The sequence below is a fragment of the Cyprinodon tularosa genome, unplaced genomic scaffold, assembly GCF_016077235.1.
Source record: "Cyprinodon tularosa strain WSP-4 unplaced genomic scaffold, ASM1607723v1 ctg462, whole genome shotgun sequence".
Lineage (NCBI taxonomy): Eukaryota > Metazoa > Chordata > Actinopteri > Cyprinodontiformes > Cyprinodontidae > Cyprinodon > Cyprinodon tularosa.
The window spans coordinates 289,574-316,213 of NW_024039188.1; the positions used below are offsets into that span (position 1 = coordinate 289,574).

The following is a 26,640-nucleotide window of genomic DNA, read 5'->3' on the forward strand; positions in this document are numbered from 1 at the left end:
TCAGGTGCTATTTACCATTAGGCAATACTAGGCAGTTGCCTAGGGTGCCAAGTTCCATATTTCTGCACATTAATTATGTTTTTGATCTAAATCCTTTGGCTAAAATGCCATCAGAACGCTGATAATATTAAGTGTGTCTCAGCCCCCCCCTTCAGTGTCCACCATATTGGATCAGTCCATTTGCTGCACATGTTCAGAAAGGTCCAAACAGACAGCAGCAAACCATTTGAAAACAAACCATGCAAAGAGCAGTGTTGCCAACTTAGCGCTTTAGTCGCTATATTTAGCCACTTTTCAGACCCCTCTAGCACTTTGATTTCTAAAAAGCTCCTAGCGCCAAATCTAGAGACTTTTTTCTGCTACTGGAGACTTTGGAGACAACATCTAAAAGCAGCGAACTCTGCTCTCCAGAGCGAGTAGATTGGTAACCCCGCCTCCTGCTCTCCTCTATCTTGTCTGCTGTCATGATTCATGCAGCTATTATTTCATCCAAATGAAAAATGGAGAACAGAGAAGCAGATCATGGCTTGTCTACAGTGAAAAGAAGGACTGGGTTATTTACTTTGGCCTTTTTGGAAACACAGGAAGGAGCAATCAGCTAAGTGAGCTTAGTGCTTGGAAAAAATCTTTCATTCCTTTACAGACAGCATGAAAAGTCAGCTGAGTACAAAACGGAGAGAGGAAAACAAGAAGAAAAGGGAAAAGAAGAGAGGGACACAACCTAGAACAGATAATGGATGTCTATTCTATTAACATTTCTCTATCTGGAGAATGGGGCTATTTTATGCGGTGTCTTCTCAGTTCAGAGAGCCCCCTGCCCCTCTTAGCCTAGGGCCCCAAATGTCCTAAATCAACCCCCGGTCAAATTACTCCATAAAGAAGTATTTCAATGTAAATATGTTGGAAATTAATATAAATAAAATTTTTGAATTTTATTAAAGACATGACATTAGTAAAACATACAGTCACTGTTTTGCTGGGTAATGTATCCCAGTGTATTAACCTATAAATTGCAGGTTATTTCCAGTCTAAACCTTGAAATATTTTTAATATTCAAAAATGTTTAATATTAATGAAAATTCAATTACAATTTATATAAGTTTATCACACACGTAAAAATATTATAAATGACCTAATAAAAAAGATACAGAAATGTGGAATTAATGAAAAGCTATTTTATTACTATTAATACGTTGTCGGGGATTTTTTTATACTTTTATTTCTTAACTTATTAGTTCTTATTTATAAAGCGTTGGGTTTATTTTTTTCCAGCAGATGGCAGTGTTTTCTTTTGCTCTGTTATTTAATTTCCAAGCCCCGCCTACGAATTAATATCTGACCAATCCCGTTCGGACCACCAGCTGTGGCCCCTCCCCCTCCAGGAACTGTTCTCCTCCACTGTAAACAGACGCGGCGTGTTGGCAGCTCCATCATGCCGTCCGCTCCTGTCCGCCTTTCCCTAGCTTTCGCCGCAGCCATCTTTTTACGGTTATCCGCAGCGACACGGAGGCGTGAGAGAAGAAGAAGACGCCTCCGCCAGCTGCTGCTGCTGCTGGATAAGTCTGAAGTAAGTCTTTAGATCCCAATAAGGCATCCGGTCAATCAACCTTTCTCTATCCTAGTGGTTAGGCAGTGTTTTTCAGTCCTGGTCCTGAAGGCACCTGCCCTGCATGTTCTAGATGTTTCCCAGCTTCCACACACCTGTGATCAATTGATAGCAGATTATCAGGCTTTGCTGAACTGCAGTCACCTGAATCAGGTGTGCTGAAGCTCAGAAACATCCAAAACATGCAGAGCAGGGTGCCTTGAGGACCAGGGTTGAAAAAACACTAGGTTAGGACATAGAGCCTGGAAGCCTGAGGTTGTGAGTTCGAACCCCACTCCCACAGGCTGCCACTCTGGCTACCTGAGCAAAGACCTGTGCAGTGCCAGCCCCGCTGCTTCCCAAGGGGACCGGATAAATGCAGAGAGGGAATTTCATTTCTCTGTACGTCTGAATATTAGGGCTAGGCTAGAGATTATTTATATTATGAGAATAAAGTCATAATATTATGAGAGTGAAGCCATCAGACCACAACCCGCTTCAGAGAGAAACCCTCGACCTCCGACCAGCAGATGGCGACAGACCTGCTCCACATTCCTCATTTAGAGCTTCTTCTAAGAGTTATCATAAAATACAACTTTATTCTCTTAATATTAAGACTTTATTCTCCTAATTTTTATGACTTTATTCTCCTAATTTTTTTGCTTATTCTCTTAATTTTTATGACTATTCTTCTCATTTTTACGACTTTATTTTCATAATATTTTGACTTAATTCTCATAAGATTCTTACTTCTCATAATTTTATGACTTTAATTCTCTTAATATTATGACTATTTACGTTGTGACTTTACTCTGGTAATTTTTTGACTTTATTCTCATAATATTATGACTATTCTATTTTTTTTTTTACTTTATTCTAATATTTTTTTTTTTTACTTTATTCTTTTAATTTTATGACTATTCACATTGTGACTTTATTCTCAGAATTTTATGACTTTATATTCATAATTTCATTACTTTATTTTAGTAATTTTAGGACTTTATTCTCGAAATAGAAAAAACAAATAATCTCTATCCGGGCCCTAATACTCTGCTGTAGTACTTGTGACCACTGATCACTCCCTAGGAGATGCCAACCTGTGTTTCATTCAGCTGCATTAACCAGCAGTTTTCTGTTTGCAGGAAGACGTTCCACTGGTAATTTCCCAGTCAGTGGATGAACTAAGCAATAAATCCATCTATAGCCGATGGATCCTATAGTTTAGTCTGCAGACTAACATTAGTCTGGCTATCTCAGACTGACTGGAAGACTTTGACAGAGTTAGACATTGACATTGGGTCTAACGTTAGAAAATAGAAAGTAGAGGAAATAGAAAGTAATTCACTGTAAAATGTTAATGTAGTAATTATTTATTAAGTGAATGATACTGTAATTCCTGTAGTGTTTATTGTATTTCTCATTTTAAAAAGTCATGTGCTGAAATATTGCATTTTATATTGATAGAAAAAAAGCAACTCAATAATTTCACCACTATATATATATATATATATATATATATATATATATATATGGCATGCATTATCAGAAATGTAATTACCATAACAATGCAATAAATCCATGTATATTACATGTACATCATCAATTTAGCACTTTTGGCACATCTCTATTTTTATGCTCCATTAACACATTTTATTGTGGATTTCTATAATACGTTATATAACATAATTTAGGGATGCACGATATAATCGGCCTCCTATCGGTATCGGCCTTAAAACTGAATATCGGACATCGGCCCCCCCACCGATATTTAACCCGATATTTGATCAGCTTCTGAGTTTCTAAAGTCTAAAAAAAAATAAAAAATACTACTTCTTCTTCTTCCTCAAAAACTTCTTTTTTACAAACTTAAAAACTTCTAAAGACGAGGGAAAAAATATTGATCCATTAAAATATCCCAATATCTTCATATGCTGATATATTGCCATTTAAAAACACCATATCAATCTCTTTTACTAATGAAATATTGCTATATGTCATCGTTATGCTATGAAATCCCCCGAAAATTCACCAAATGTTGCCATATTTTTATATGTTGATATATTGACGCGGTATCGATCTATTTTACTAACAAAATCTCACAAGAATTTGCAAAATATCACGAGAGTTTGTAACAGAACGATGAAATTTCACCAGATTTTGAAAGTAAAATAGATCCATACCGCGTTTTTAAAAATCTATTTGATATCAGCATATGAAAATATATTTGAGTATATTATTTTTCAAAGTGTCAGAAATGGATAACAAAACTGCTATTTTCAATGACTACTTATTTTTGTCCAGCTTTAACATCGGTATCGATATCGGTTATCGGCTACATGAGTTTTAAAATATCGGCGTATCGGATATCGGCCAAAATCCCAATATCGTGCATCCCTAACATAATTTATAGACTTCATCGGCTTCATAATGACTATGCAATGTGATTGGCCTATTTTTTTATTCTAAGTTAAAGTTAATCTACTGATGCTATGAAACAGCCAGTCTGTGTCAAAGTGATGAATTTATCTTTATTTTAAAAGTCTTAAGTCCCTAAAAATGAGAACATCATTGTTATTCAATGCTGTAGCGCACATATTGTTTTCATTGCGACCGGTCTAACTAGGGAGTACCAATATGGCGGCCGGTGGCTTCACTTGGAACACAAAGAATCTGATCCTTTTCTCCATAAACTTCTATTTTCCCCATTTTTATGTTCTTCAGACTTCTAATCCAGCAACGTACTGCCGGCTGAACCATAACGTTCCCATCCTCCGTCTGTGGTTCAACGTGGAGTCCGAGTTGAAGCAGGATTTCCGCCTGAGCAGAAGAGTGATGCACGCCCTGCAGAGGCTCCTGCAGAAGGACCAGGATCACGGCTGGGGCAACGAGCTGGAGGTATTGATCTACATCTACTGGCTGGCTCACGGACTCTCCTACCGGGTAGTTTCTAGGGTCTTTAACGTACCGAAATCCACAATCTACCGCATCATCCATACTGTTGCCGAAAGGATATGGCTGCACTTCAGCACGGCCATCTCTTTCCCTCGTACAGAAGATCTACACCAGGTTGGACAAGGGTTTGTGGAGCGGTCTGGGACGGCGGCGTTTGACAAAGTTGTAGGCGTGATCTCCTGCACACATATTAGGATCAAACCTCCTCAATATCACCACTTTGATTACATCAATGAGAAGGGTTTTCATTCAGTTAGCATGCAGGCTATCCTTGATTCCGACGGAAGGTTCCTGGACATCCTGGCTGGTCACCCAGGATCAGTTCCCAATGCCAGAATCATGAGGAACAGCAGCTTTTACCAGGCGAGACGCTACCCTCCTCCTGGTTACATCCTCCTGGGTGATAAAAGCTACCCCTGCCTGGACTCCCCGATCCGTCTGATCACACCTTACACAGAGCCTGTAAGCCAACCGCCACAGAAGCTCTTCAACTTGCATCATTCTAAAGCCTGCAGCGCGGCCATGAGGGCGTTCAGAGTGATGAAGACTCGGTGGAGGTCTACCTTATCGAGCGCCCTGGAGGTTAAACCGGAGTTTGCGACTCAGGTTGTTTCATCGTGTGCTTTTCTGCATAATTTGTGTCTGGACAATGCGGACGTTCTGGAACCGGAAGATGACACAGCAGAGGACGCTACTGCCTCGTCTACTTTTCAGGAGGTCCTGACAGACGATGAGACGTCTGGAGTCGCCACCAGAGACGAACTGGCTGCCAGGAACATGTCGCCAGAGCTGCAGGAATAACATCTCCTTTTCTGTCATTTAAAATCAACTTAATGCCTTAGTGCAGAGGTCCTTAACAGGGGGTCAGCGACCCCTAGGGGGTCCACGGAGGTACTGCATGGGGGGTTACGAACGTTTTGGTTGATTAGACTTTTTTATATTCCCTCCTGCAATTTTTTCCACTAATTGAAATGTCTTTAAATCCACCTTAACATGAATCCAACAGACTGTAGTAAACAGATAAATGGAGGCAGAAGATGTCTTTCAGTCATCAATGCTCACATTCAGAGACACACAGGAGCTCTTTCAAGCTGGACACCGTTTCATTCACAACACCTGTCCCATCAACCAGGAAGCAGAAATACTTTAATAATCCCAGGGAGGGATTACTTTAGTTACATTACTCCATCTGTAATAGAGTGACTATAGGACCAGTTTGATAGAACACTATTTCATACCATATATATAATTAGGGGGTCCTTATCTCGCCATCAGTTTAGGGTCCTTGGCCTGGAAAAGGTTGAAGACTCCTGCCTTAATGGACAGTATAAATATGAACTATATTCCCAGGTTACCTTACTGGAAGTTTGACATAACTATCAGGACCTCACAGAACATAATTATATCTTTCAGCTCAAGAATTTTCATCCTTCTTCTCCTCAATCGTGCCTTACTGTCCTGCATTTATCCTAAGTGGTAATGACTCCTAACCTGACTCCACCAGATGGATTAGCTCCTCATATCCATCTGGAAACCTTCCGTTGAAGTAATTTTGGGAAGGGGCGAAAATACTGGTTAGCTGATTGGCCTATGTTGGTGATAGACGGGCCAAATAAACCAATCAGATCAACGAAGCATATGACGTACTAACAGAGCGACGACGAAGAGGAGCCAATTGATAGATCAAACTCTTGCTGAAACCAGTCGGGAGAAGAGCAAAAACATCTTTTCCTCTGAGAAAAGCCTCCAGAGCAGTGTTTTGCTCTTCTTTCAGTGAAGAAATACTCTGTAATTCCCATAAAACTTGCTCGATAGCCACGCTAACGCTAGTTTAATCGGCTGAAGCCGCCATGTTCTTTAGACTGAACTGTCGCGCTTCTCGTTGCGTCACACCTCAACCCGCCTCAAAGCCAACGCTGATTGGACGTTCGTTTGGTGAACGGCTCCAAATTTTCTTTAACGGAGAGTCTCCAGACTGATCTGCGAGTGAAACCTTGAAAGCTCGCGAGATCATGATGGTCTCACCAGGCTAAATGACTCCTTAAGATCTAGGAAATTAGCTTTTGACTTCCTAATTTACCAGCTAGCACCAATAAAGTAACCTGGAAGTCCCGACGGCTCCTATGAGACATTCTAGGATGAACTGGCTCTACAGATTCTTTACTTTAACTCAAATATTTAATACAGAAAAAACTAAAATATTCATAAAATCCTGAAACATTTTTTTTTATTTAAATAAAAAAAACAGTATTCTTAAAACAAATAATTAAACAGGAAGTATTGGTTCAATTTCACCAAAAGTAGTTTGGATTAAATTTTCTCAATCAGTTTTTCAAAGAGGTTGAGAAAGCGCTCGATCTTGGCTACGCTCTCCTCGTGTCGTTTCTGTTCTTTAGCGCTTTCCTCGATGAGAAAGTCCAAAATGGGGTTGGTCCGTCTCCTTCGCTTGTTTTTAGGGGAAGCAGTCGGGGAGTTCAGAGGAGGGATGGGAGACGGCGTTCCCGAGGAGAAGCCCGCTTCTTCTTTGACCTCAAACTCTTCCTGAAGAAAAACCAGAGATACAAACTGCTGGTGAAGATTCTCAGTCATCCAGTTCATAGTCATTCCAAAAAAAAAAAAAAAAACAATCCACTGGAATTTGTTTCAGAGTCTGAAGATGTTTCGCTTCCCATCCACGAAGTAAAACGTCTAGAGACATAGGCAGGTTTCAGGAACTACATGCTAGCTAGGGGTGGGCCCGCTCATCAGGTTTAATTTGCCTGTTTTCTAAGCCAAAACAAGGTTTAGAAAACATCTATTTCTGACATTTTGCATTGAAAAACTTCCTGGATGGAAAGCGAAACGTCTTCAAACTTGGAAACAAAGTCCAGTGCATTGTTTTTATATCAGAGATACAAACGCTTTATTTCTCTGTGTATGGATGCAGTTTGGAGATAAAAGCTTAGAACTGACCTGTTTCACTTCAAAGTTTGGTAAGGAATCTGGATCTGCGTTAAAGGACGCAACAAGAGCAGGCGTCTTCGGAGACCTTTTCCCACCCAACACCTCGTGCATGTCATCAAAATACTGCCAGGTCACAGCTGTGACCTCACCTCCATCCGTTGCAGATCCCGCCTTCAGCATCTGTAGATCCTGAGAGGAACAAAGGAAATGAGAACCGCAGTAGCTAACAGATCCGCTCAGGTCCTGCTTCCTGCCAGTGACGTTACGCTACATGATTGGCTGAACGTTGAAATAAATCTGTTTCTGGTGAACAGAGTAACTGTTAGACCATGATATGAAGGGGAGGAGCTAAAAGAGGCTAACAGGTTAGCCTCTTTTAGCTCGCTCAGTTAGCCATATTAAGCTCCACTACTTTTAAATTCGTATCAACAACAACCGTTCATTTTCTACAGGTTTATTTTTTTTAAATCTCTATTAAAGTCATTTTTTTAAGATGTTCCATTTGTCCTCCTCTGACCTCAGATCTTAATAAAAAGAATAAAATTAAGCTGAGACATTTTAAATGGCAGAGCTCAATCTGTCTTATCTACTTTACTTATTTTAGATCGCCAGTGAAATTTAAAATAATAGCAAATATATGTAATAAAATGTTGAGACTCCAAAATAGATTTTATTGTAAAGAAACAGGTGCGATACAGTTTGTCCCAGTGGAGTTGCCATATATTGACGACATGAGAAGGGGCGGAGCCCTGAGCAGATCTGGTACCTCCATCATCCATCTCTGCACTTCTAATGAACACTGGTACTGGGTAAAAAAAATCAATTTTGAATCGAGTCGTTTACATTTTTGCAAAATCGACGTCTAGGGAATGAGATTGATTTGTTTTATAGTGACCTGCGTGACGTTCACATTCAAATGAGCAGGAAAGATGCTTTTAAGATGACTTCAAGCCAGACAGCTGCAAATATGGCCAACAGGTTGACTGAAGACATTAACGAATGGGGGCTGAGCAGCAAACACCCTGTAGTTGTTACAGAAAATGCTGCAAATATGGTTTGTACAGTGCAGCTCATGCATGTCTGCTGTGTCACGTCTGCTTGCTCGAGTGAGGATTCACTTTTTCACTTTGCACAAACAAGTTTGCACTTTTGAGACAGTTTGGTTCACATCTCAAGTTTAAACTGTCCGATTTACAAGTTTGCACTTTGTGTTTAATATGACAGGAAAAAAAAAAAACAAGTATTTTGAAACGCAGTTGAACCACTTTCATTTTTGAAGAACAGATCGAATCGAAATTAATCGATTTAGAAATGTATGAATCAAAATCGAATTGATTCAGGACTTTGGTGAAAATACCCAGCCCTAAACACCCGTCTACATTTCTCACCTTGTACTTCTTTTTTAGATTCTCCCATTTCTTGGAAACCTGTTGGGACGTCACCTTCCCCTCCAGGTCCAGCTCCCGGATTAAATTCCTGTTCAGAGACAGAAACTGTCACGTTAAAAGGGAGACGAAGCAGCTTTTTTTTGTTTTCCTGTTATTAATATTTAAATTACTACTCACTCCCACATTAGTTTAACATTGTTCTTCGACTTGAGGAAAAGCTGCTCGTTTTCGGCCCGAAAGCGAATCAGGCGCCGAGTTTCTATTGGAGTCCCTGGAAAAGGTTCATGTTGGAAATGTGGCATTAATATAAATCACTGTTTAATGCTTTTTTATGGAGATGAGAAACATCTATTGTGACAATAGTTTAGTTTCCTTTGAATGTTAGTGTGAATTGATTCTAGAAAGTAAATCATTAGACTTTATTCAGTGCAAATATCCATCCATCCCAGCTGGGGTGGCGAGGGGTGCTGGCCCCCATCTCCAGCTGTCAGTGGGTGAAAGGCGGGGGTCCACTCTGGGAAGATCGCCAGTCCATCGCATTGCAACACCAGAGGTGTAAAGTAGCAAAGTACAAATACTTTGCTACTGTACTTAAGTACACTTTTTAGGTATCTATACTTTACTACATTACTTACTTTTCTTCCTACTTCTGACTTCATTACATTTTCTCACCAGTATCTGTACTTTCTATTCCTTACATTTTTAAATCAAACGTAACTCGTTCCTCTTGGCTTCGGTTTAATGTTTCTAAATCTTTATTTCCCGTCATGTGCTCCATCCAATGCAGATCATTGGCTCCATCCACATCTAGTGAAAACTAGTGTGATAGGATGAGTCATAGAAGGCAAACACTCATTGGTTAGCTAAAGGAAACCATCAGAAGCAAGCAGGTGTTCTTCAAACTACTAACGTGAATTGTCTATGCCATGCTACAATGTGGGATTCAGAAAAAGATGTTGGAATGTCTGAAAGGTCGGAAACAGGCGAGAGCGTATCGGGAGACGGAGACCAACAAGACCTCCCTCATCCTTGGCCCTATCTCAGAGAATTTATAGAAATAGTCAAAAAATTGAGCTAGTGGCATCTGGCTGTTTTTTTTTTTTAAAGGTTACTTTATACTTTTATACTTCAAGTAGTTTTTGGAGCACATACTTTTTCACTTTTACTTGAGTAAAGAGGTCAAGTTGATACTTTAACTTTTACCAGAGTGTTTTTAAACTGCAGTATCTATACTTCTACTGAAGTAACAAATGTGTGAACTTTTGACACCACTGATCAACAAACAGGGCAAACAACCACTCACACCTAAGGAGAATTTAGAGAAGTCAATCTAACAGTCAAGTTTTTGGACTGTGGGAGGAAACCGGAGTACCCGGAGAGAACCCACGCATGCTCAGGGAAAACATGCAAACTCCATGCAGAAAACCCTGGGCCGGGAATCGAACCTTTTTGCTGCAATAAATATTTTAAATGTAAAAGGGTTGATTTCAAGTCAAGGGATGAGTTTTAAAAGAAAAAAAGCAGTGTTGAGCTACAAGTTTTGTAATTTTTATTTCTTATGGAAGTCCAGCAAAGAAGACTTTTTTTATCTTTACATATTTTTTTCGCCTTCAAAAGAAGAATCATAAAAGAAATTGAACTTTATTGTTCTCTTATTGTCTAAATTTACCTCTAGATTTTACCCATCCCCTGTGGGGAGCAGTGCGCTGCCATGGTCTTGCTCAGGGACCCAGAGTGACTGTCTGCGGCAGTGGGTTTCAAACTCAGAACATCTGGATTCCAAGCTCTATGTCCTATCCACTTGGCTGCCTCTCCCATTAAAAGAGGCCACACTCTGTTTTAAAATAAAATGTTTATATTAAATTTAAATTGTATAAATTATTTTTTTCTAACATGTCGGCCCCATCAATCTCATAACAGGTTTGCAGCGTCTCTCTGACATTTTAACCGGATGTAGTAGATTCCAGATTCCCAATGCTTCCCAGCCGGTGTTGGGTTCACTTTGGTCTCCTCCGTTTACCCGTCGCCTCTCAGCTCCATGATAACCAAGCCGAGCACAACACCTGCTGCTCAGAAACAACCACCGCTCTTTCAAACACGCATTTTTTTTTTTTTTTTTTTTTTTTTTTTTTTTTGGTCTCTGTAGCACTTTGAGATTTCTTTGAAATGTAAGGTGCGTTACAAATAAAATCTATTATTATTATTATTATCCCGGCTTCATTAAACTCCATTTATGTCGAACATTTTCTCTTTCTGCGCCTCGGAACGTTTGGTAAAGACTCAGAATCAACACGGTCAGCTAATGTGCCACATTTATCAGCAAACCTTTGCGTTTTATGCCCTGTCAAAGATGGCGGCTCATGTCAGGGACCGGGATGCGCTCGGTAGCTTCATTTTCAGAATTTAAAGCGATAGAATCAACAGATTCTGGTAGGAATACTCACACTTATAAGGTTCTTTGTTTATCTGCGCAGCCATCTTGTTACCGTTGGACTTTAAAGTCGGAACCTTTCAGCCCTTCCTCCAGCAGCTAGGGGCGTCCCAATCTTTGCTCAGAGAGGGGGAGGGTGAAGTGATGGGGAAAACCCAACATGTGGATTAAAGGTTACAGTCCACCACATTTCAGCTGTTCCCAGGTTTAAAGCACCAGGATACAATTTAATTATTTATTGCTATTAAGTTCTATAAGGTTCCCCTAACAAATGAGACACCCCTTCAATAATGGGGAACTTAAAAAAAAAAAAAAGCTCTGAATGTTGGGAAACTGTAAATCTTGTCTTATGTTTACATTTGAACACATTCGTTTATATTTTACCACTGCTGCACTTTAGAAATGGAAATGTCATGAGAGCTGTACTAAATGACATTTCATTTTGTATACACCCTCTGTACAAAATGACAAAGTCTAAGTCTGGCCTATTTCTACTGAAATTTGAAAAAATATATATAATTTCTTAAATTACGGCCTTTAAAAATGTTATGCTTAGTTAATACTAGCCACAAGGAGATCTGAAGAATCTAGGTGTTAACTGGGGGCATTATCCAATTATATCATTTTATAAAGTTGAGTAAAAGGAAAACGTGTCTTTAAAAAAAGAAAAAAGGGCTTTTTGGGTTATGGAGAGTTGCAGAAGACATATTTCACCAGGAGTGTGTGCTTTAAGGGACAGCACACAAAAAAAGGCCAAAGATCACCTCAGGTTGATCAATTATCTACAGCTGCCTGTGAAATATGCAGGAATTAGCTAATGCTTATATGAAGTCAAGCTTTTGGCTAAAAAGACAGAAAAAAGTCCCACTGGGTTAAAATGTGATCAACTTGAGTGGTAAGAGCATAGATCTTGGAATCCTGAGGTTCTGAGTTTGAGCCCCACTTCCACAGACTGCAGCTCCGGGTCCCTAAGCAAGACCCTTAACCCCACTCTGCTCCCTGGGTGCCGCATAGTGGCAGCCCACTGCTCCCCAAGGGATGGTTTAAATGCAGAGTGAATTTTGTTGCTCTGTACTTGTGACAAAGTAATGAAAAAAAAAACTAATGTTCAAGCAAAACTTTTTTTTTGGGTTAAAGGAGTCGATGATTTTGGAGCATAATTTGCATACTTGTAAATAAATGTTATGGAAGACTTTGTAAAAAAAAAAACCACTTCTATTTAGAACTGCTGTGTTTCTAAGTGTCTGGATTTAAAGCAGGTAGAAAAACATTCAGAACCAAAGCAGATAATCACAGCTGATCAGCCAGGATTGTTATTTCCTTTTATTCTTTACAAATGTTGTCAGACGATGACGGTCTCATCCTGAAGGCCGAACAAAGGACACTTGGAAAGCCACAGTTTGTTAACAGGACAACAAAGTAAAAGTGGTCCGTTTCACTCTCCCACACCAATTCAGTCGAGCTTCTCTCAGAGTAAAAATCCTGCAGACGTAATAAATAGTTTCCAGAACATTCACTCAGCAGTTTCACTCTAAACGCTCCTTAAAATATTCATAGAAAAAAAAAAAATCTAACTGTGACTGCAGGTGTTTAATTTGTAAAACCAAATTGACTGGCCCTTAGATTAGAGCCCCCCCCCCCCTCCCAAACAAAGCAACTCGTCTGGGTTCACGCTTCGGTCCTGTGACGTCCGGATTAAAACAGAACTGGGACAGCAGCGTGGAACCAGAGGGGAATAAAGTCACACAACGACCTGCTTCTGATTTGAACAATAACATTTCACAGCATGATGACCGAACAGCTCTACGGGGATGAGTGGGTACGACAGTGGGAGGATGAGTGGGCGGGGCCTGTTAAAAGCTCAGGGAGGGCGGTGCAGGTGGGTTCCGATAGCAGGGGGCTCAGCCTTTCTTCTCCTCCAGGGTCTTATGGAGCTCGTCTGCATCCTCGGAGGTTTTCACTCTGATCAGGAGGGGGACGGGGGTGCTCAGGTTCTTGTCGTCAAACGGCGGGTTTGGGACGCAGACCACCATCACGTTGTTCTTCCCAACCCGTGAGCAGGGCATAGCAGGCGGGACGATGATGTTCAGCAGGATGTTTCCTAAGCACGACAAAACAGAAATTTCTTTTAATTTATCAAAAATAAAATCTGACATTTAGGATAATAAAAGTAACCAAAGCTCACAAAAAAAATTCTGTATTAATCGATTAAAACCTCCCAGCAGTTTTACTTTTTGGATTTCATAAAAGTTCTGCTGTGCAATTCCTCTGTTTGAGCAGCAGGTGGAGCCATTTGACCACAGCTGTGAATCAGCAGCGAGACAAAACCTGTTTCTAGAACAAACCTGGAAAAATGTTTGCTTTCATTTGCCTCCTCAGCAGCTCGATCATGAGGAATGAGATTCAGCAATAATTATCCTGAGTCCCTGAGAGAAGTCAGACTCCCTTTAATGGGGGGGGGGGGGGGCTTTAATAAACACCCGGGTCTGATTTAAAGATCAAACCACATTTATGAAGAAAAATCTGTCCAAACTTTTAAACCCTGAATCAAACATTCAATCTTTCAGTGTTGAATGAGGTGAAACTAGAGCACTTTAAGTTGGACAGGGATCTCAGTCCTACACTCATTAGAAGGCGCCACCTGGTGGCCGCCACTGAACAGCTCCTCTTTCAAAAATGATGGACTTATCAGAGCCAATAATTTAAAGAATTTAATCCAGTAAATTAACAAGAGAAATGGAAAAAAAAAAAAAAGATACACAAAAAAATATTTCAGTTTGGGAAATTTCTATCATTTATATTTGCAGATTAAATATAACTCAAAACCAATAAAAACTAAATTTAATCTATTAGAAACTATAGAAACAAATGTTGCTGTACTATATAGCATATATACACAGCATCTTCTATAGAGTATCTTACTGAGCTATTTAAAATTAATTGCCTAATTTATTTTTTGTAGACTAATTTAAATTACTGGAAGTGAATTTTCTAAATATTGCAGATAGTTTATGGACGTTTGTTTTGATTAGCATTGTTTGTGGTTTTAGATTTGCTTTGTTTATTGGTATTTGTATCTTGTAATGTTTAAGGTTTTTTGTCCCTCACAGGGTGCCGTAGCTAATGAGGGCAGGCCCTATAAAAGCTGGTAGAATCATTGTACCAATGAATGACTTGAACAGTCAAGATGTTTGTCGTTAAACAATCAACACTTAATGATCCCCAGTGAAAGCAGTGAGGTGCAATTTCTTTTATTTGTATAGTAAGTTTATGTTTTGTATTCTAATTATTTTATGTTTTATTTTTCACAGTGACTGAAGTAACTGTGGTGACTGAGGACGATCATCAAATAAAGCAATTCGCCCGTAGAGACTGGCTGAGTAATTCCAGCGCTGGGAGCTCCTTCATCTGCGGTTGTGTGAAGGTTCTGGAAGCCCAGGTGAGACGCTCTAACAGCAGGAATGTAGCTCATCTGAATGAGCGGTGGCTCTGAATGCGCTGACCAGAGGAAATCCACTTAAACAGCCGTTTATTGCATGATTAGCCTTAAATTAAAATATTGGTCACTGAATTTGGGGTTTTAATGAGATTTTAAGCCTCAGTGAAAGTTAAGAGAAAAACACTTGAACTCCTTTAGTGTAAATAAATGTGTTTAGTTGGACTTTTACTATTTGATCTGAATCTGTGACTCGATCTTCCTAAGGTGGCCCATTTAAACATCTGAAACATGTTTCGCTGACAGGCTGAGGAAAGTCAGATTTCTAGTGTTTTTACCCAGATTGGTGTCGGCTCTGACGATCATCTGAGTCTTCCCCTCAGCAGTGTGTTTGAGGTGGAGCGTTCCCACTCCTTTCTCTTTGAACTCCGACTCCTTCTTGTAGAATAATTTACACCTGATGAGGACAGGAGAGAAATGATAGATCGACAGTGGGGAAAAACAAAACATGACATCCTGCTCGAATAGAAATGTGTTCCCCTTCTGGTTTGCAGCTTCTCTATGTTCCTTTAAACAGATCAACTTAATGCCTACTTAAACAAACATCCTCCTGATAAGATCCGATATCCCCCTGAAAACAGGAACTGACCCAAGCGTCCAGAGAAGTTTTACAAAAATTTATATTAAATTACCATAAAATGTTTTTTTTTTTATTTGGGGTCACTTTCATCTAAACCGATTAAAAATCAGCATGGTCCGAATAAAGGAAATCAACCAGTAAAGGTCTGGAGACATTTCTAATTATCTTTTACTTTAAACAGAATTGAACACTGAAATAAAATGACGTTTTTATGAATTAAATTACTTTTTAAATAAAATTTAAAAAAACATTTTTTTCTATTTAAAAATCTAAAGTGTTTTTTTAAGTATAGAACAACAATCGTTCAGTTTGGTTTATAGATAATTTCCTGATTCACACACTTTCTCAAACCCCTGAACTGAGCGTTTGTTATTTTCTTCTTTTTTCTGTCTTAATGTTGGCAGTGGGCTTTAGGCTGCCCTGCAAGGCTTTAAACCTGGGTTTAACCGGAGACTAAGCCATTCTCAAGCACAGATCAAGGAGCTCATTTTGAGCCTGGATCCAGATTTATTGTTGATTCTGTTCATGGTGGAGAATCCTGCTTCACAGCAGCAGGTTGAGCCAAACATCCTCTAAATGTGCAGGGTCATCTTTGAGCACGCCATTTCACTTTTCTTTCACCAGTTCACCGCAGTTCTTCCAGCAGTCCACACTTTCTCTGCTCTCTTTTTCTCATGGTCTTCTCCTTCTTTCCCATCGCCCGGCTTGCCACAGGTTTGCCTGCTGTGTCTAAAAGTAGCAGCAGCAGCAACCCAGACTGACAGCTCATTGGCTCATTTGGATCACGTGCAGCCTGGAGCCGGACGCTCCCCAGGGCTTTACCGTAATAACAGGAGAAGAGGAGCAAGTGAAATAAGACACTGTCGTCAGACAATATGCGGTACTTCATAAATGTTTTAAATCAGGTTGGGTCTGGATTAGCCAGAAGTTGGATCCGGACTGCAGTCCGCTAATCCATGACCTCTGAACTAAAAGTTTCAGTTTTTTTCTTCTGTTTCTATTGATTTCTGAAATCAACCAGAGATTTTTCAGACGTACTTCTTTGAATAGAAAGCGTCGTCCTCTTTCACCTCCTTCACCTCTGGTTTTGGGGGCTCCTCCGACTCTTCCTCTGCATTGTCTTCTGATTCAAGAAAAAGATAAAAACATTCCTATTGTTGGAAACGGACAGAGAAACCAAAGCACCAGGTTCACCTGCCTTTAACTGTCAGCAGCATCTCATCTAAACACAGTTTAGCATCATTTAAGTTGCAAAATTCCTGCTGACTGAATAAAAAGTCTGAAACATAAAATCCAGAATGTTTTAAAAGATTAAAGGGGAAAAACTAAGTTTTTAGGGGACGTTTTGCAGACCTGCAGCGTTTTCGGTTTTATTCCCACCGAAGGGCAGCGGAGCAGCAGGTCCCGGAGCTCCAAACAGGGAGGTCTGACTGGACGAGGAGGAGGAGAAGGAGAAGCTGGGGATAGATGTTTTAGACGCCAGCGATCCCAGGACGGAGCTGTCCACCTTCTCACCGAAGTTGAAAGTGACCCTGGCAGGGATGGGAGCAGAGCTGGAGCTTTTCTGAGCTGGATCCTCTGTCGTGGTTTTGCTGAAGGAGAACAAAGCAGCTGACGGAGCTGCTGAGCCGCTGCTGGAGGAGGAAGGAGGAGGAGGGGTAGATCCCTGCTTCTTTTCCAAGCCGCCGTCGGCAGAGCCCGCTCCATACTGCCGCTCGATGCTGGCGAGGTGCCGCTCGTAATCCCTGAAGATGGGGTTAAGGTCGCACAGAGGGTTGCTGTTCACATGCTTGGTGATCCAGTCGCGCACAGAGCAGTTGAGCGCTGTGAGCTGCCGGCTGTACTCCTTGTTACCGGAGCTCTGAGTCGGGCTGGGGGCAGAGCCGTTGGTCTGCTGGGTGCTGATGTCAGCAGCAGGCTGGGAGGAGGACGGCCCGTTGAACGTTACACCTGAGAGGATGGAGAAAAAAGGAGTAAGTGAGGGATGAGGAGGCCCCTCCCCCACCTGCCCTGCAGTAACAGCAGCGTGGAAGAAAAGAGCAGAGCTCCGATTCTGCTCTGTTACTGCAGAGGTGACTTTCAGGCAAACAGGCTGAGCTGCTGTGAGACATTTAGCATAAAATCAGCTGCTTAATAACGTTTCCTTGGCAACGAGAAACACGTCTGATTCAAACTCCTTTCCTTGATCAGAGATGGACTTTTTTCTAACTGGCCAGCCGACAAACAGATCAGCTATGATCGGGTCAAAACCTTAAAAACAAGAAATTCTCTAAAATAATAAATAAGACGTGTCCAAATCTAAAACCAGCCAATATGACATCAAACAAACCAAGAAAACACTGATCAGAGTGTATCTCTTCATTTACTCCTGAAGAGTCTCTGTTTCAAACATGACAAATATATTACAGGGTTTATACAGAAATGAGTAACTCTAATTTAATGCTTTTTAATGCTGTTGAAATTATTATAATGCCGTAAAAAAGTACCCATGACAACAGAGAGAGAGAGACTCTAAAAATATCTATGTATTCTAACGGCCTTGAGAAGATGTTAAGACAGAGCACTGAAATATTTAAAAACAGTAGATACTAAAACACATGCTACAAAAATGAATATGAATGGAAAATGCTACCAAACATGCTACATATGGTACCAAGGATACATTTCTTTTGTTTTTTTGGAAAAGATTAATTCACACCTCTCAGTTGGTTGGAGTCCTGATTCAATATTTTTCAGTTGTACGTCTTTCTTAGAGTATTAGATTTTCTTAGCATTGGAGCCATAGGTGTGCTAGATTTATTTTCCACAGGTTAAAGATTTGGCTATTTCTGAATCTGGAAAGATTGCCTGAAACAATTCGGATACACCTTCATTAGTAGCGTATGAATGGTTTTGCACGGCTATGTTCAGACACCAGAGCACCTCCGCATGCAGTGCTGCATCGGGTCCAAATGTTGTTCGAAGACAGTCTTGATTTTCTGATGTTTTGTGTTTTAGCGTTTGCTCCGGCTGATACTGTGCTGTTTGTGGTGGTAACTGCTGCGGACCTGACTGCATTGGTTACAGAAAAATAACTTGACGTTGTTAGCTGTTGTCTGCCCCAGGCAGGTGAGATTGTAAAGCATTGACACCCTTTGTGCCAAGCTTCATTTTGTTCTTTTCTAAACATGCGATTTTACCACCAACTGGAAGCAGTTCTGCAAGTTTGCATGAAACTAAATACATCCGATATAAACATATCTGTCCAAACTATTTTACAAAGATATTTCTTGGGGGGAAAAAAACTGAGAATTTTAACACTACTAATGATCACATTTAATGAATTTCAATGCTATTCAAGGCCTTAATTAAAAAATTTTTTTTTTGATTTAATGACTTTAAATGCTTTTTAAGGACCTGCAGAAACCCTGTATCAACCAGTTCCAAAAACATTTTGTTATCTCCTAAAAAGAAAGATGGTTCCTAAAAAGCTGCGTCCATGTTTCTGTGATTTACAAATTTAATACTAGAAGCCACATCTGACCCAGAGGATAAAATGCTCAATTGACATTTTGAAACCAAATTAATAAAAAAATGAAAACATTTTTACATAAAAAAAAAAATAAAAAATTTAAAACTAGATCAAGTAGAAAGCAAAATTAAAAGAGATTGAATAGAAACAAGAAGCCTCTTTTAAACAAACTTCGTTTTTGGAGCATTTTTTGGTTTAAAAGATTGTTTTTCATTCAGTAATGTTACTCAGCTTAGGTAGAATAGCCAGAATTTCACTCAAACTAAAATATTCATAATAATACTTCACTAAATATGTATGGAGCAGTAACAAAATTACGTCGTTGGTGGTTAAGGTTTTAGCTTCTGCGCATCTAATAAAACTCAATCCTCGACCCCTTTCCAAAGAAAAGCCCAAACCCAACCACACATGATTCAAAACCCATAGAAACAGACTCCAAGGAGAAAAGGTGGCTCACAGTTTACATCTGACTGGGAACGTGTTTAGAGTGATGGAGCTCCAGGTGCTTAAAGAAGCCATCAGCGCTCCAATTATAGATTTATGCTTGTGTTTAGATTTTTCATCATGTCAAGAAAAGAAAAGCAACCTGGAAATATGAATCACATTTCAAGAATCTTGATTTTTCTACAAATGTAAAAAAAAAAAAGTAGAAAATAAGAGTTAGGGTTAACCTCTATAAAAACTCAATCTTTTGTGTCTGTGTCTTGTTCAGCTCACCCAGATCTCCTCTGATGCATCACTGACCTCCAGGCCTTGTAGCAAAGACTATTTACCATTTTTAAGCTGGTGCTGCTCCATCAGCAGCATTGATCACAGCCTTTATAGGACAGTTTTAGGCTGAATCCCAAACGACAGAGGGTCCGCCACATTAAGGATCGTCCCAAACCACATAGTGCGTAGGGCGAGTGGACCCTTCAGCCCTTAAATGGAGAGTCTGCATCAGTGCAGGCGCGCTGAAAGTTGGCAAACCAGTGGCAGAGAAAACACGCGTGTTCAAGTTTCGCTGGTTTGCTGCATCTTTGTCACAATGTCAGGAAATAACAAGTTAGGAAAAGAAAAAAAAGAGTAATTGATCCCTAAATGGAAGATCCTCTCTGAAATATTTTTGACTGGATAGATTACATTTAAAAAAAATGTTTGACGGTATGATAACCATAGCGTTGCCATAGAAACAAACCCTTCCCTTTCCGTTGGAGGAAGAGGCCGTCCCATTCCTTACAGCCTTCTAAAGATTTAAGCGTGGCTTTAATGTGAGTGACGCTTGATAGACTTGATTTATACTCAGAAATCAGGTCGTCTGTGTGTGTGTTACAGCGAACGCAGATATGCCAGTTTTCTACCTGATCTTTTTAGGTACGAAAGGAAATGGCGATTATGACAGAGGTGACCCTGACTGGAATTCTGCAGAACCTTGAAAGTAGGACTTAGCGATATGACCTCAAATCAATATTACGATAAATATGGCAGTTTTACTGTGATAACGTTAAATGCATGATAATGCATGCATCTTTTAGAAATAAAGGCATGTGCAAGAATTGCAACTGATAGATTGTTGCACATCTTTGAACTCAACAGTGCGGCTGTGCTGTAGGTGATGGAGGTTGGATGTGTTACTTTGGATTACTTTGCATTGCGTGTCCTTTCGCTCAACATCTATGGCGGAATTTTGGTGCCTCCAACGCATGCAGTGAGAACAATGCATATTTTAAACTCGCACTCAAACCCTTTCTGCCGCGTGCTCAACTCTGACAATGCATTTTAGACTTCTTCCTGCGCGCTCAGCTTCATCTCTGCTCTCGCTCAGCTCCACAGGATTAACTGATGTAATTTTGTTTACAGCTGTTAGACGCTTCTTCTCTGGGCTCATCCACCATTCTTTTTGTTTACACTTCTGTCTGCATCAAGGGAGTCACGTGATTACACACATGCTGCAGATTCTTAAAGGGGAAGGAAACAAGCCACCAGCGTGCACAGTAAAAACGGCAGAATTAAGTTTATTTCTTTTACTGACATGGAAAAATTGTTGCCAGTTATGACAGTAATGGTAGACATCCAGTTTATTGCCCATCCTTACTTGAAAGCCTGACTTTCTTAGTCAGCTGCTTGTTTTATCTTTAGAACGTTCAGAGATTTTTATAAACAGCAAGTCTGAAATGTTAAAGAAAGCTTAAAAAGATTGCAGAGCAATGCTCAACTGTTCACAGCAGGAGGTTTCAAAGATGTATTTCCAATAGGAGTTCCAACAAAAAAGGAAAAAAAAAACACAATCAACTGGACTTTGTTTCCATGTTTGAAGACGTTTCTCTTCCCATCCAGGAAACTTTTTCAATTCAAATGTCAGAATTAGTGTTGACGCTACTCCTGACATTTTGAATTGAAAAAGTTTCCTGAATGGGAAGAGAAACGTCTTCAAACTTGGACACAAAGTCCAGTTGATTGTTTTTTAACTTCTGTGTGACTATGACCTGGATGACTGAGAATCTTCACCAGCAGATCCCAATAGGAATGCAAGTTATTAATAAATTTACCTCAAGTTGATTCATCTTATTGATCAACTAATGATTGATTTATAAGCAAACATAAATTTTTTTTATTTAAACCTGAATTTTCTCTTGTATCAAGACAATTTTTAACAGATGTCGCTCTGACATGCTGTCAGAATATTCACTACTTTGTTCCATTGATAAAGACCTCTCTGTTTTTATTGTAATTCTAAGGATGAGATCAACTCTAATCTAATAAAACCTTCATTGACATTTGTAAGTCAGGTTATTTGTTGACAATTTAAAACAGATTTTCAGACCTGTTGGAGAAAAGACGAAGCCACTAAAGTAATGAGAGATTTCCTCACCGGTGGCAGCAGCAGACTTGGGTGGAGAAGAGAAACCTCCAAATGAAGGAGTGGTGCTGTTCCCGTTGCTCAGACCTCCGAAGCCTTTAAAGCCTCCAGCGTTTCCAAACCCAGAGAAGGCAGTAGGAGTCGTAGAAGGCGTAGTAGTCATAGAGAAGCCTTTGAACCCTTTGAAAGCTCCTCCCCCTTCGCTCTGAAACCCAAATAGAACAGTGAGTTCTACAGCAGCTTTCAACGGTGGGGAATCAGAGGTCCCAGCTTTACCTCTCCTCCTGTGTTTCTGCGTTTTGCCTTCTTTATCGCTCGACTCTTCAACACATCCTCACTTGCAAGTGAAAAAGTCCCCGCCTGATTGAGGAAAGCATATCACAGGTCAGTTATCACCTCCATTTACAGAAAACACAATCTCAACTGTGGTCTGAACTCACCTCCTCTCCCTCATCCTCCTGATCCCAGTTCCTGTCTGTCAGCTCTTTGTCAGCGATCCTCTTCGCCATCACACCTTCTCTGTACCCAACAAAAACATCTGCATCAGTGAGCAGCAACTGGAGGGGGATTCCTTTCAGAAGGCATCAGGGACAAACTCATCATCCACCTACTCTGCCTTACAGAAAGCAGCTCAAATGGCAGTTTAATTTGAACAAAGAGCCAAAATCTATGGCCACCTTTTAAAGTTGCCTTTTCTATGTCTGCTTCTGTCTCCTTGAACCCCAGTGGGCCTCAGCAGATGGCCGCTCACACTGAGCCTGGTTCTGCTGGAGGTTTCTTCCTGTTCAAAGGGAGTTTTTCCTCTCCACTGTCGCTACTAGCGTGCCTAGTGCCCGATTTGAAAGACGGGTCCGACGTATCCTCGCTATCCTTGGATATCCCAGGATTCATTGCGAGACCAAGCAAGCCAGCTGCTCCGTGATCAGAGGAAAGGTTACTTGGCGCCGAACATTGGTGAATATTGGAAGTTCAGTTTAATATAATCCAGTCAGTGAATAGTTCCGTCTGAAATGAATGAAAATAGTTGTTTTAATGGTTATTGAGTCAGATATGTGGCGGTAATGTTTGATTTATCTAAAGGTTTTTATCTGTTACTGTGTTTGGCTGTAATTTAAGGACAGATTCTAATATATCTGCAGGGGGGGGACTATAAATCTGATAGGATTTTTATATTTTTATTGCTGTTTTGCACAATTTGCTTAACTAAATATTTTTGTTGTTGAATATTAGAGACTTTGCAAATATATTTTTTAAATATACATTATTTAGATATACTTATATGTTTCTACCCCTTTTATAGAATAGAAAATCTCAAATGGTCACACAAATGTGGACCTTAGAAAAATGTCTAAGAATAATATAATAGGGAAGAGTTAAAATATAAACAATAAATACTGTAAAGTTTTTTAACTATATAAAAAATGTCCACCTGGAGAATAAATAACCAGTGTACAGCTATGGAAATTTTCACAGTGACAGCGGCATGTTATTAAACTAAGGTTTCCATCATTACATTTGCTTTTATTAGTTCATGCTCCCGATGGTTGGAACCTTTATTCCACTCTGGATTCTCACAAGTGTAGTCTTTGTTCACTTTACAATAAAATATTTACATATATTTTTAAAGAAACAGTTTTGAAAAGTTTGGTATTCATTCTCTTCCTGCTTTATGTGTTAACTGTTGCGGTTGCTAAGCGACAGAGCATGCAGCAGTAACAGCTGCTGAAGGGTAGACCTGTTTGAATTCACAACCAAAACTCTTCCAGTCTACTTATTTCCAAGGACTTCAAAGGATCCAGTCCAGGTAGACGAATCCTTGGAGGATGCAGCCCATGGATTCGAACAGAGTCAATGAGTCGATGCAATCAACTGGTTTTCCTTAGATAGAAAACTGAATCAGTTTCACTGCATGATCTGGTTACATTGTAAAGCTCCTTGAGATGACGTGTTGTGAATTGGCGCTATATAAACTGAACCCATAATAGCGTAAAGTCTTTCTTGGTTTTTATTTCCTTTCTATGTAAAAGAGGCTGCCTGTAGCCTCCCACACATGATGCTTGTTTGAGTTGGAAAAAGTAACTGGAGATCAGGTTCCTGCAGGATGGTTTCCGCTTTTCTTTCAAGTCTGAGCCCTGATTTGAATGTTTATCAAAGTAGTTCAGAGATATTTATTTTCTAATATTTATCAGTATTTGTTTACTGTAAACAGAGTAACACATTTGCAAAAAAAAAACGTAAGTGTTTAGAAAGTAAAAGTAGGTTAACAAGGTTACTAACCTATTGTACAAGAATACTATCTAATATTCAAGAATCAAAAAGTAAGAGAGAGACAATGGGAGATACATTTATAAAGAGGATCTAGATTTTGTTTAATTAAAAAATAAATAAAAGTGTCTATTCATTCCATCTTAAATAACGTTTGTACAGCTGGTCTGGTTTTATCTTATCCAGAACGTTTAAATTATAATAAAAACAATAACAAACACATAAAATGATATAGGTGGTAGTTATGAATGAGGTTTTAGAAAACCTAAGAGACAAACGGAAGGTTCAAAGTTGAAAATGCTGTTTGAAGTCCCAACCTTTAGTGGAAAACAACATTTAATTAGCTTAATTTATTAGCCTTTCTCGCGGATCAATCATAGATCGATGATCAAATCTCTAAAAGATCAAATTTTACCGCGCTGTCGTGTTAAAATCCCATCATTTCATCATTCCAGACCCGGTTCTGATCTCTCTGAGGACCCGAGCTCAGTGCTAGCTCAGTGCTAGCCATGTCGGCTCCCCGGGCCGCCTGTTAGCAGCTAACGGCTAACAATCGCGTTTAAACCGGCAGTGTCTGCGTTAAACCGCCCAACATTTAAACCGGACAAACCTTTAAACACGAGTCCAGTTCCGATCTCTGTCTCCCAGTGACTGTCCGCTGCAGCCGGATGAAGCCAACCGTTCTGAGAGCGCCGCTAAATTCACAAGAATCAACTCAGTGTGTTTAAACCAGAGCCGCCATTTCACACAGCCGCTGAGTCCGCGCGCCCCACCTTCTGACGCATGCGCAGAAACAAACGCCGCATTAATGTAGGGAGTTGTAGTCCTTAAAGAAAAGGAGTCTTTAACCCTTGAAAACCGGAATCTGATCCATTGTAGGATCTTAAATGTGTTTTTATTGTTCGTCAAAGAATAAGTGGAAAAGCTGGCAATAGATTTTTCTCCATTTTCTACAATAAAAGTTTACAAAACTGATATATGGTCAGATATTCAACCAGAAAATTAAAAATAGCACATTTAAGCTGTTTTTTTAAGCTTATTAAAGGAAAAGTCGGGTAATTTTCAGAATTCAAACTTCTAAAAGTACTTTAAATATGAAATGATTCCATACTGTTCAATAAATGATCAGTGTTTTTAATTCAGAGTTATTTTCATGTGAATGTGTTTTACTGGAGGCATCCATGTTTGTCAAAGAACACTACTGCCACCTACTGGTTAGTGACGTCACGGTGCGGTATCGGCTGTTGATCAAGTCCCAGTGCTGTATCTGGTGTTTGTCACAACGTGCTATTATCCAAGTCATCTTGAAAACATTCTTCTTCCAAATGTTGGCTACATATTACGGGTTTTTTCTTTGGCCAGAAGTTCGATGGCAAATCCTCCCTCTTCAAGTTGGCGATCCAACGACCAACCCGTCCGTGGAGGATCAGGAATCAGAAAGGTGGAATAACTCTTTTTTTCACTTTTCCCCGATGTATTCCAGCATCCAGCTGCCATGCACGTGGGCATTGTCAGTTTCACTATAGCTCTGGTGAATTTCAATGGTGAAGTCCTCTGGAAATCTTCAATAATTGTTGTTGATTGCAGATGTGTCTAGTAGTTCCCATTGATTTTGCTTGGAAAGCGGGGAGAATGGCGCTAGGCTTACCGCACTATATTTGAGCAAAAATGGCCGCTCCCAGACTCAGTGAGTTAAAGTTGCCTTTTGTATCTATGCTTCTTTTTCTATGTCTGCTTCTGTCTCCTTGAACCCCAGTGGGCCTCAGCAGATGGCCACTCACACTGAGCCTGGTTCTGCTGGAGGTTTCTATATGTTCAAAGGGAGTTTTTCCTCTCCACTGTTGCCACAGGCATGCTTGGTGTGGGGGATTGCCTTCGAGTCAATGGGTCAATGCAGTCGGCTGGTTTTCCTTGAATGGAGGATTTTGAACCAATTTGACTGTCTGATCTGGTGAACTGGAAAGTGTCTTGAGGTGACATGTTGTGAATCGACACTATAGAAATAAACTGAATTGAATTGGTCGCAACGAAAATTATTATTTTTATTTTTTACTGACGCTTAATTCATTAAATCACCGCAAACATATTAGTTTTAGGTATAAATAATGATCCATTGATCATTCCTTGCTGACCAGACTTTTCCTTTACATGCAGCTCAGCGGAAAAGTTTCAAAGTTTCAACTTTGACGATTCTATGATGATAGCCTCTATTTTCATGATCACATTTTAGGGTTTTTCAAGACTTTTTCGATGTCGACTTGCTCTCCTCCATTTGTTTATTGGTTTCCTTAAATGTTTAGTTTTAGATTCCTATGAGTCGTCTTTAAATCTCTTAGCCATCTCACAATCTGTCTTGGTTCATAAAATATTGAATTATTTGGAATCTTTTGCTGTTTAAAAAAATTTAAATCTAAATTCTGTTCATTTATATTTTTTGTACAAAAGGTTGGCCTGTTATAAGATATCTGTAAAGACTATAATGTATTTTGAAATTCAGTCCAACAAATGCTCTCAAAACAAGTCAGAAAAAAAAATCCTTGGCTGCTAAATCAAAACCTTACTTTCAACTTTATGATAAGAAACAAGTAGCTCTCCACCTGCAAGAGGTAAAGCCTTTAACCTGCTTTGATTTAACCTCCACACTCTCAGC

The 26,640-nt window shown here is 39.8% G+C and overlaps 3 protein-coding genes across 5 annotated transcripts; 1 reads left to right on the top strand and 2 right to left on the bottom strand.

The window, feature by feature from the left end:
* The first annotated feature begins 1,379 nt into the window (after nt 1-1,379).
* On the top strand, nt 1,380-5,530 carry LOC119793867 (putative nuclease HARBI1). Its single transcript, XM_038301150.1, has 2 exons — nt 1,380-1,567; nt 4,307-5,530. Exons 1-2 carry the CDS (start codon nt 1,433-1,435, stop codon nt 5,336-5,338), a joined length of 1,167 nt encoding a protein of 388 aa, XP_038157078.1. The 5' UTR covers nt 1,380-1,432; the 3' UTR covers nt 5,339-5,530.
* Nucleotides 5,531-6,747: 1,217 nt separating this feature from the next.
* On the bottom strand, nt 6,748-11,463 carry LOC119793868. Its single transcript, XM_038301151.1, has 5 exons — nt 11,313-11,463; nt 9,046-9,139; nt 8,869-8,956; nt 7,490-7,669; nt 6,748-7,078 (listed from the first exon to the last, which is right to left on the bottom strand). Exons 1-5 carry the CDS (start codon nt 11,344-11,346, stop codon nt 6,848-6,850), a joined length of 627 nt encoding a protein of 208 aa, XP_038157079.1. The 5' UTR covers nt 11,347-11,463; the 3' UTR covers nt 6,748-6,847.
* Nucleotides 11,464-12,599: 1,136 nt separating this feature from the next.
* Nucleotides 12,600-24,776, bottom strand: nup50 (nucleoporin 50). 3 transcript variants are annotated; one of them, XM_038301148.1, is made up of 8 exons: nt 24,601-24,776; nt 22,166-22,239; nt 22,002-22,085; nt 21,738-21,930; nt 16,729-17,325; nt 16,414-16,498; nt 15,074-15,192; nt 12,600-13,400 (listed from the first exon to the last, which is right to left on the bottom strand). In XM_038301148.1, the coding sequence occupies exons 2-8, from the start codon at nt 22,232-22,234 to the stop codon at nt 13,201-13,203; spliced, it is 1,347 nt and encodes a 448-aa protein (XP_038157076.1). In that variant the 5' UTR covers nt 22,235-22,239; nt 24,601-24,776; the 3' UTR covers nt 12,600-13,200. The 3 variants fall into 3 exon arrangements, with proteins under 3 accessions (XP_038157076.1, XP_038157077.1, XP_038157075.1); XM_038301149.1 differs by having other exon boundaries at nt 16,414-16,495; nt 22,166-22,244; XM_038301147.1 differs by having other exon boundaries at nt 22,166-22,244.
* Between the last annotated feature and the right edge of the window lie 1,864 nt (nt 24,777-26,640).

What these genes read in the sequence shown, in the direction of transcription:
- LOC119793868 (XM_038301151.1), bottom strand. Translation starts at nt 11,346, where the DNA reads ATGGCTGCGCAGATAAACAAAGAACCTTATAAGT. An exon ending in AAACAAAGAACCTTATAAGT is followed by an intron (nt 9,140 to 11,312) that starts GTGAGTATTCCT and finishes AACCTTTTCCAG; the next exon opens with GGACTCCAATAGAAACTCGG. An exon ending in CAAACTTTGAAGTGAAACAG is followed by an intron (nt 7,079 to 7,489) that starts GTCAGTTCTAAG and finishes GTTTTTCTTCAG; the next exon opens with GAAGAGTTTGAGGTCAAAGA.
- LOC119793867 (XM_038301150.1), top strand. Translation starts at nt 1,433, where the DNA reads ATGCCGTCCGCTCCTGTCCGCCTTTCCCTAGCTTTCGCCGCAGCCATC. An exon ending in TGCTGCTGGATAAGTCTGAA is followed by an intron (nt 1,568 to 4,306) that starts GTAAGTCTTTAG and finishes TATGTTCTTCAG; the next exon opens with ACTTCTAATCCAGCAACGTA.
- nup50 (XM_038301148.1), bottom strand. Translation starts at nt 22,234, where the DNA reads ATGGCGAAGAGGATCGCTGACAAAGAGCTGACAGACAGGAACTGGGAT. An exon ending in AGGAGGATGAGGGAGAGGAG is followed by an intron (nt 22,086 to 22,165) that starts GTGAGTTCAGAC and finishes TTCCTCAATCAG; the next exon opens with GCGGGGACTTTTTCACTTGC. An exon ending in TAAAACCGAAAACGCTGCAG is followed by an intron (nt 16,499 to 16,728) that starts GTCTGCAAAACG and finishes TTCTTGAATCAG; the next exon opens with AAGACAATGCAGAGGAAGAG.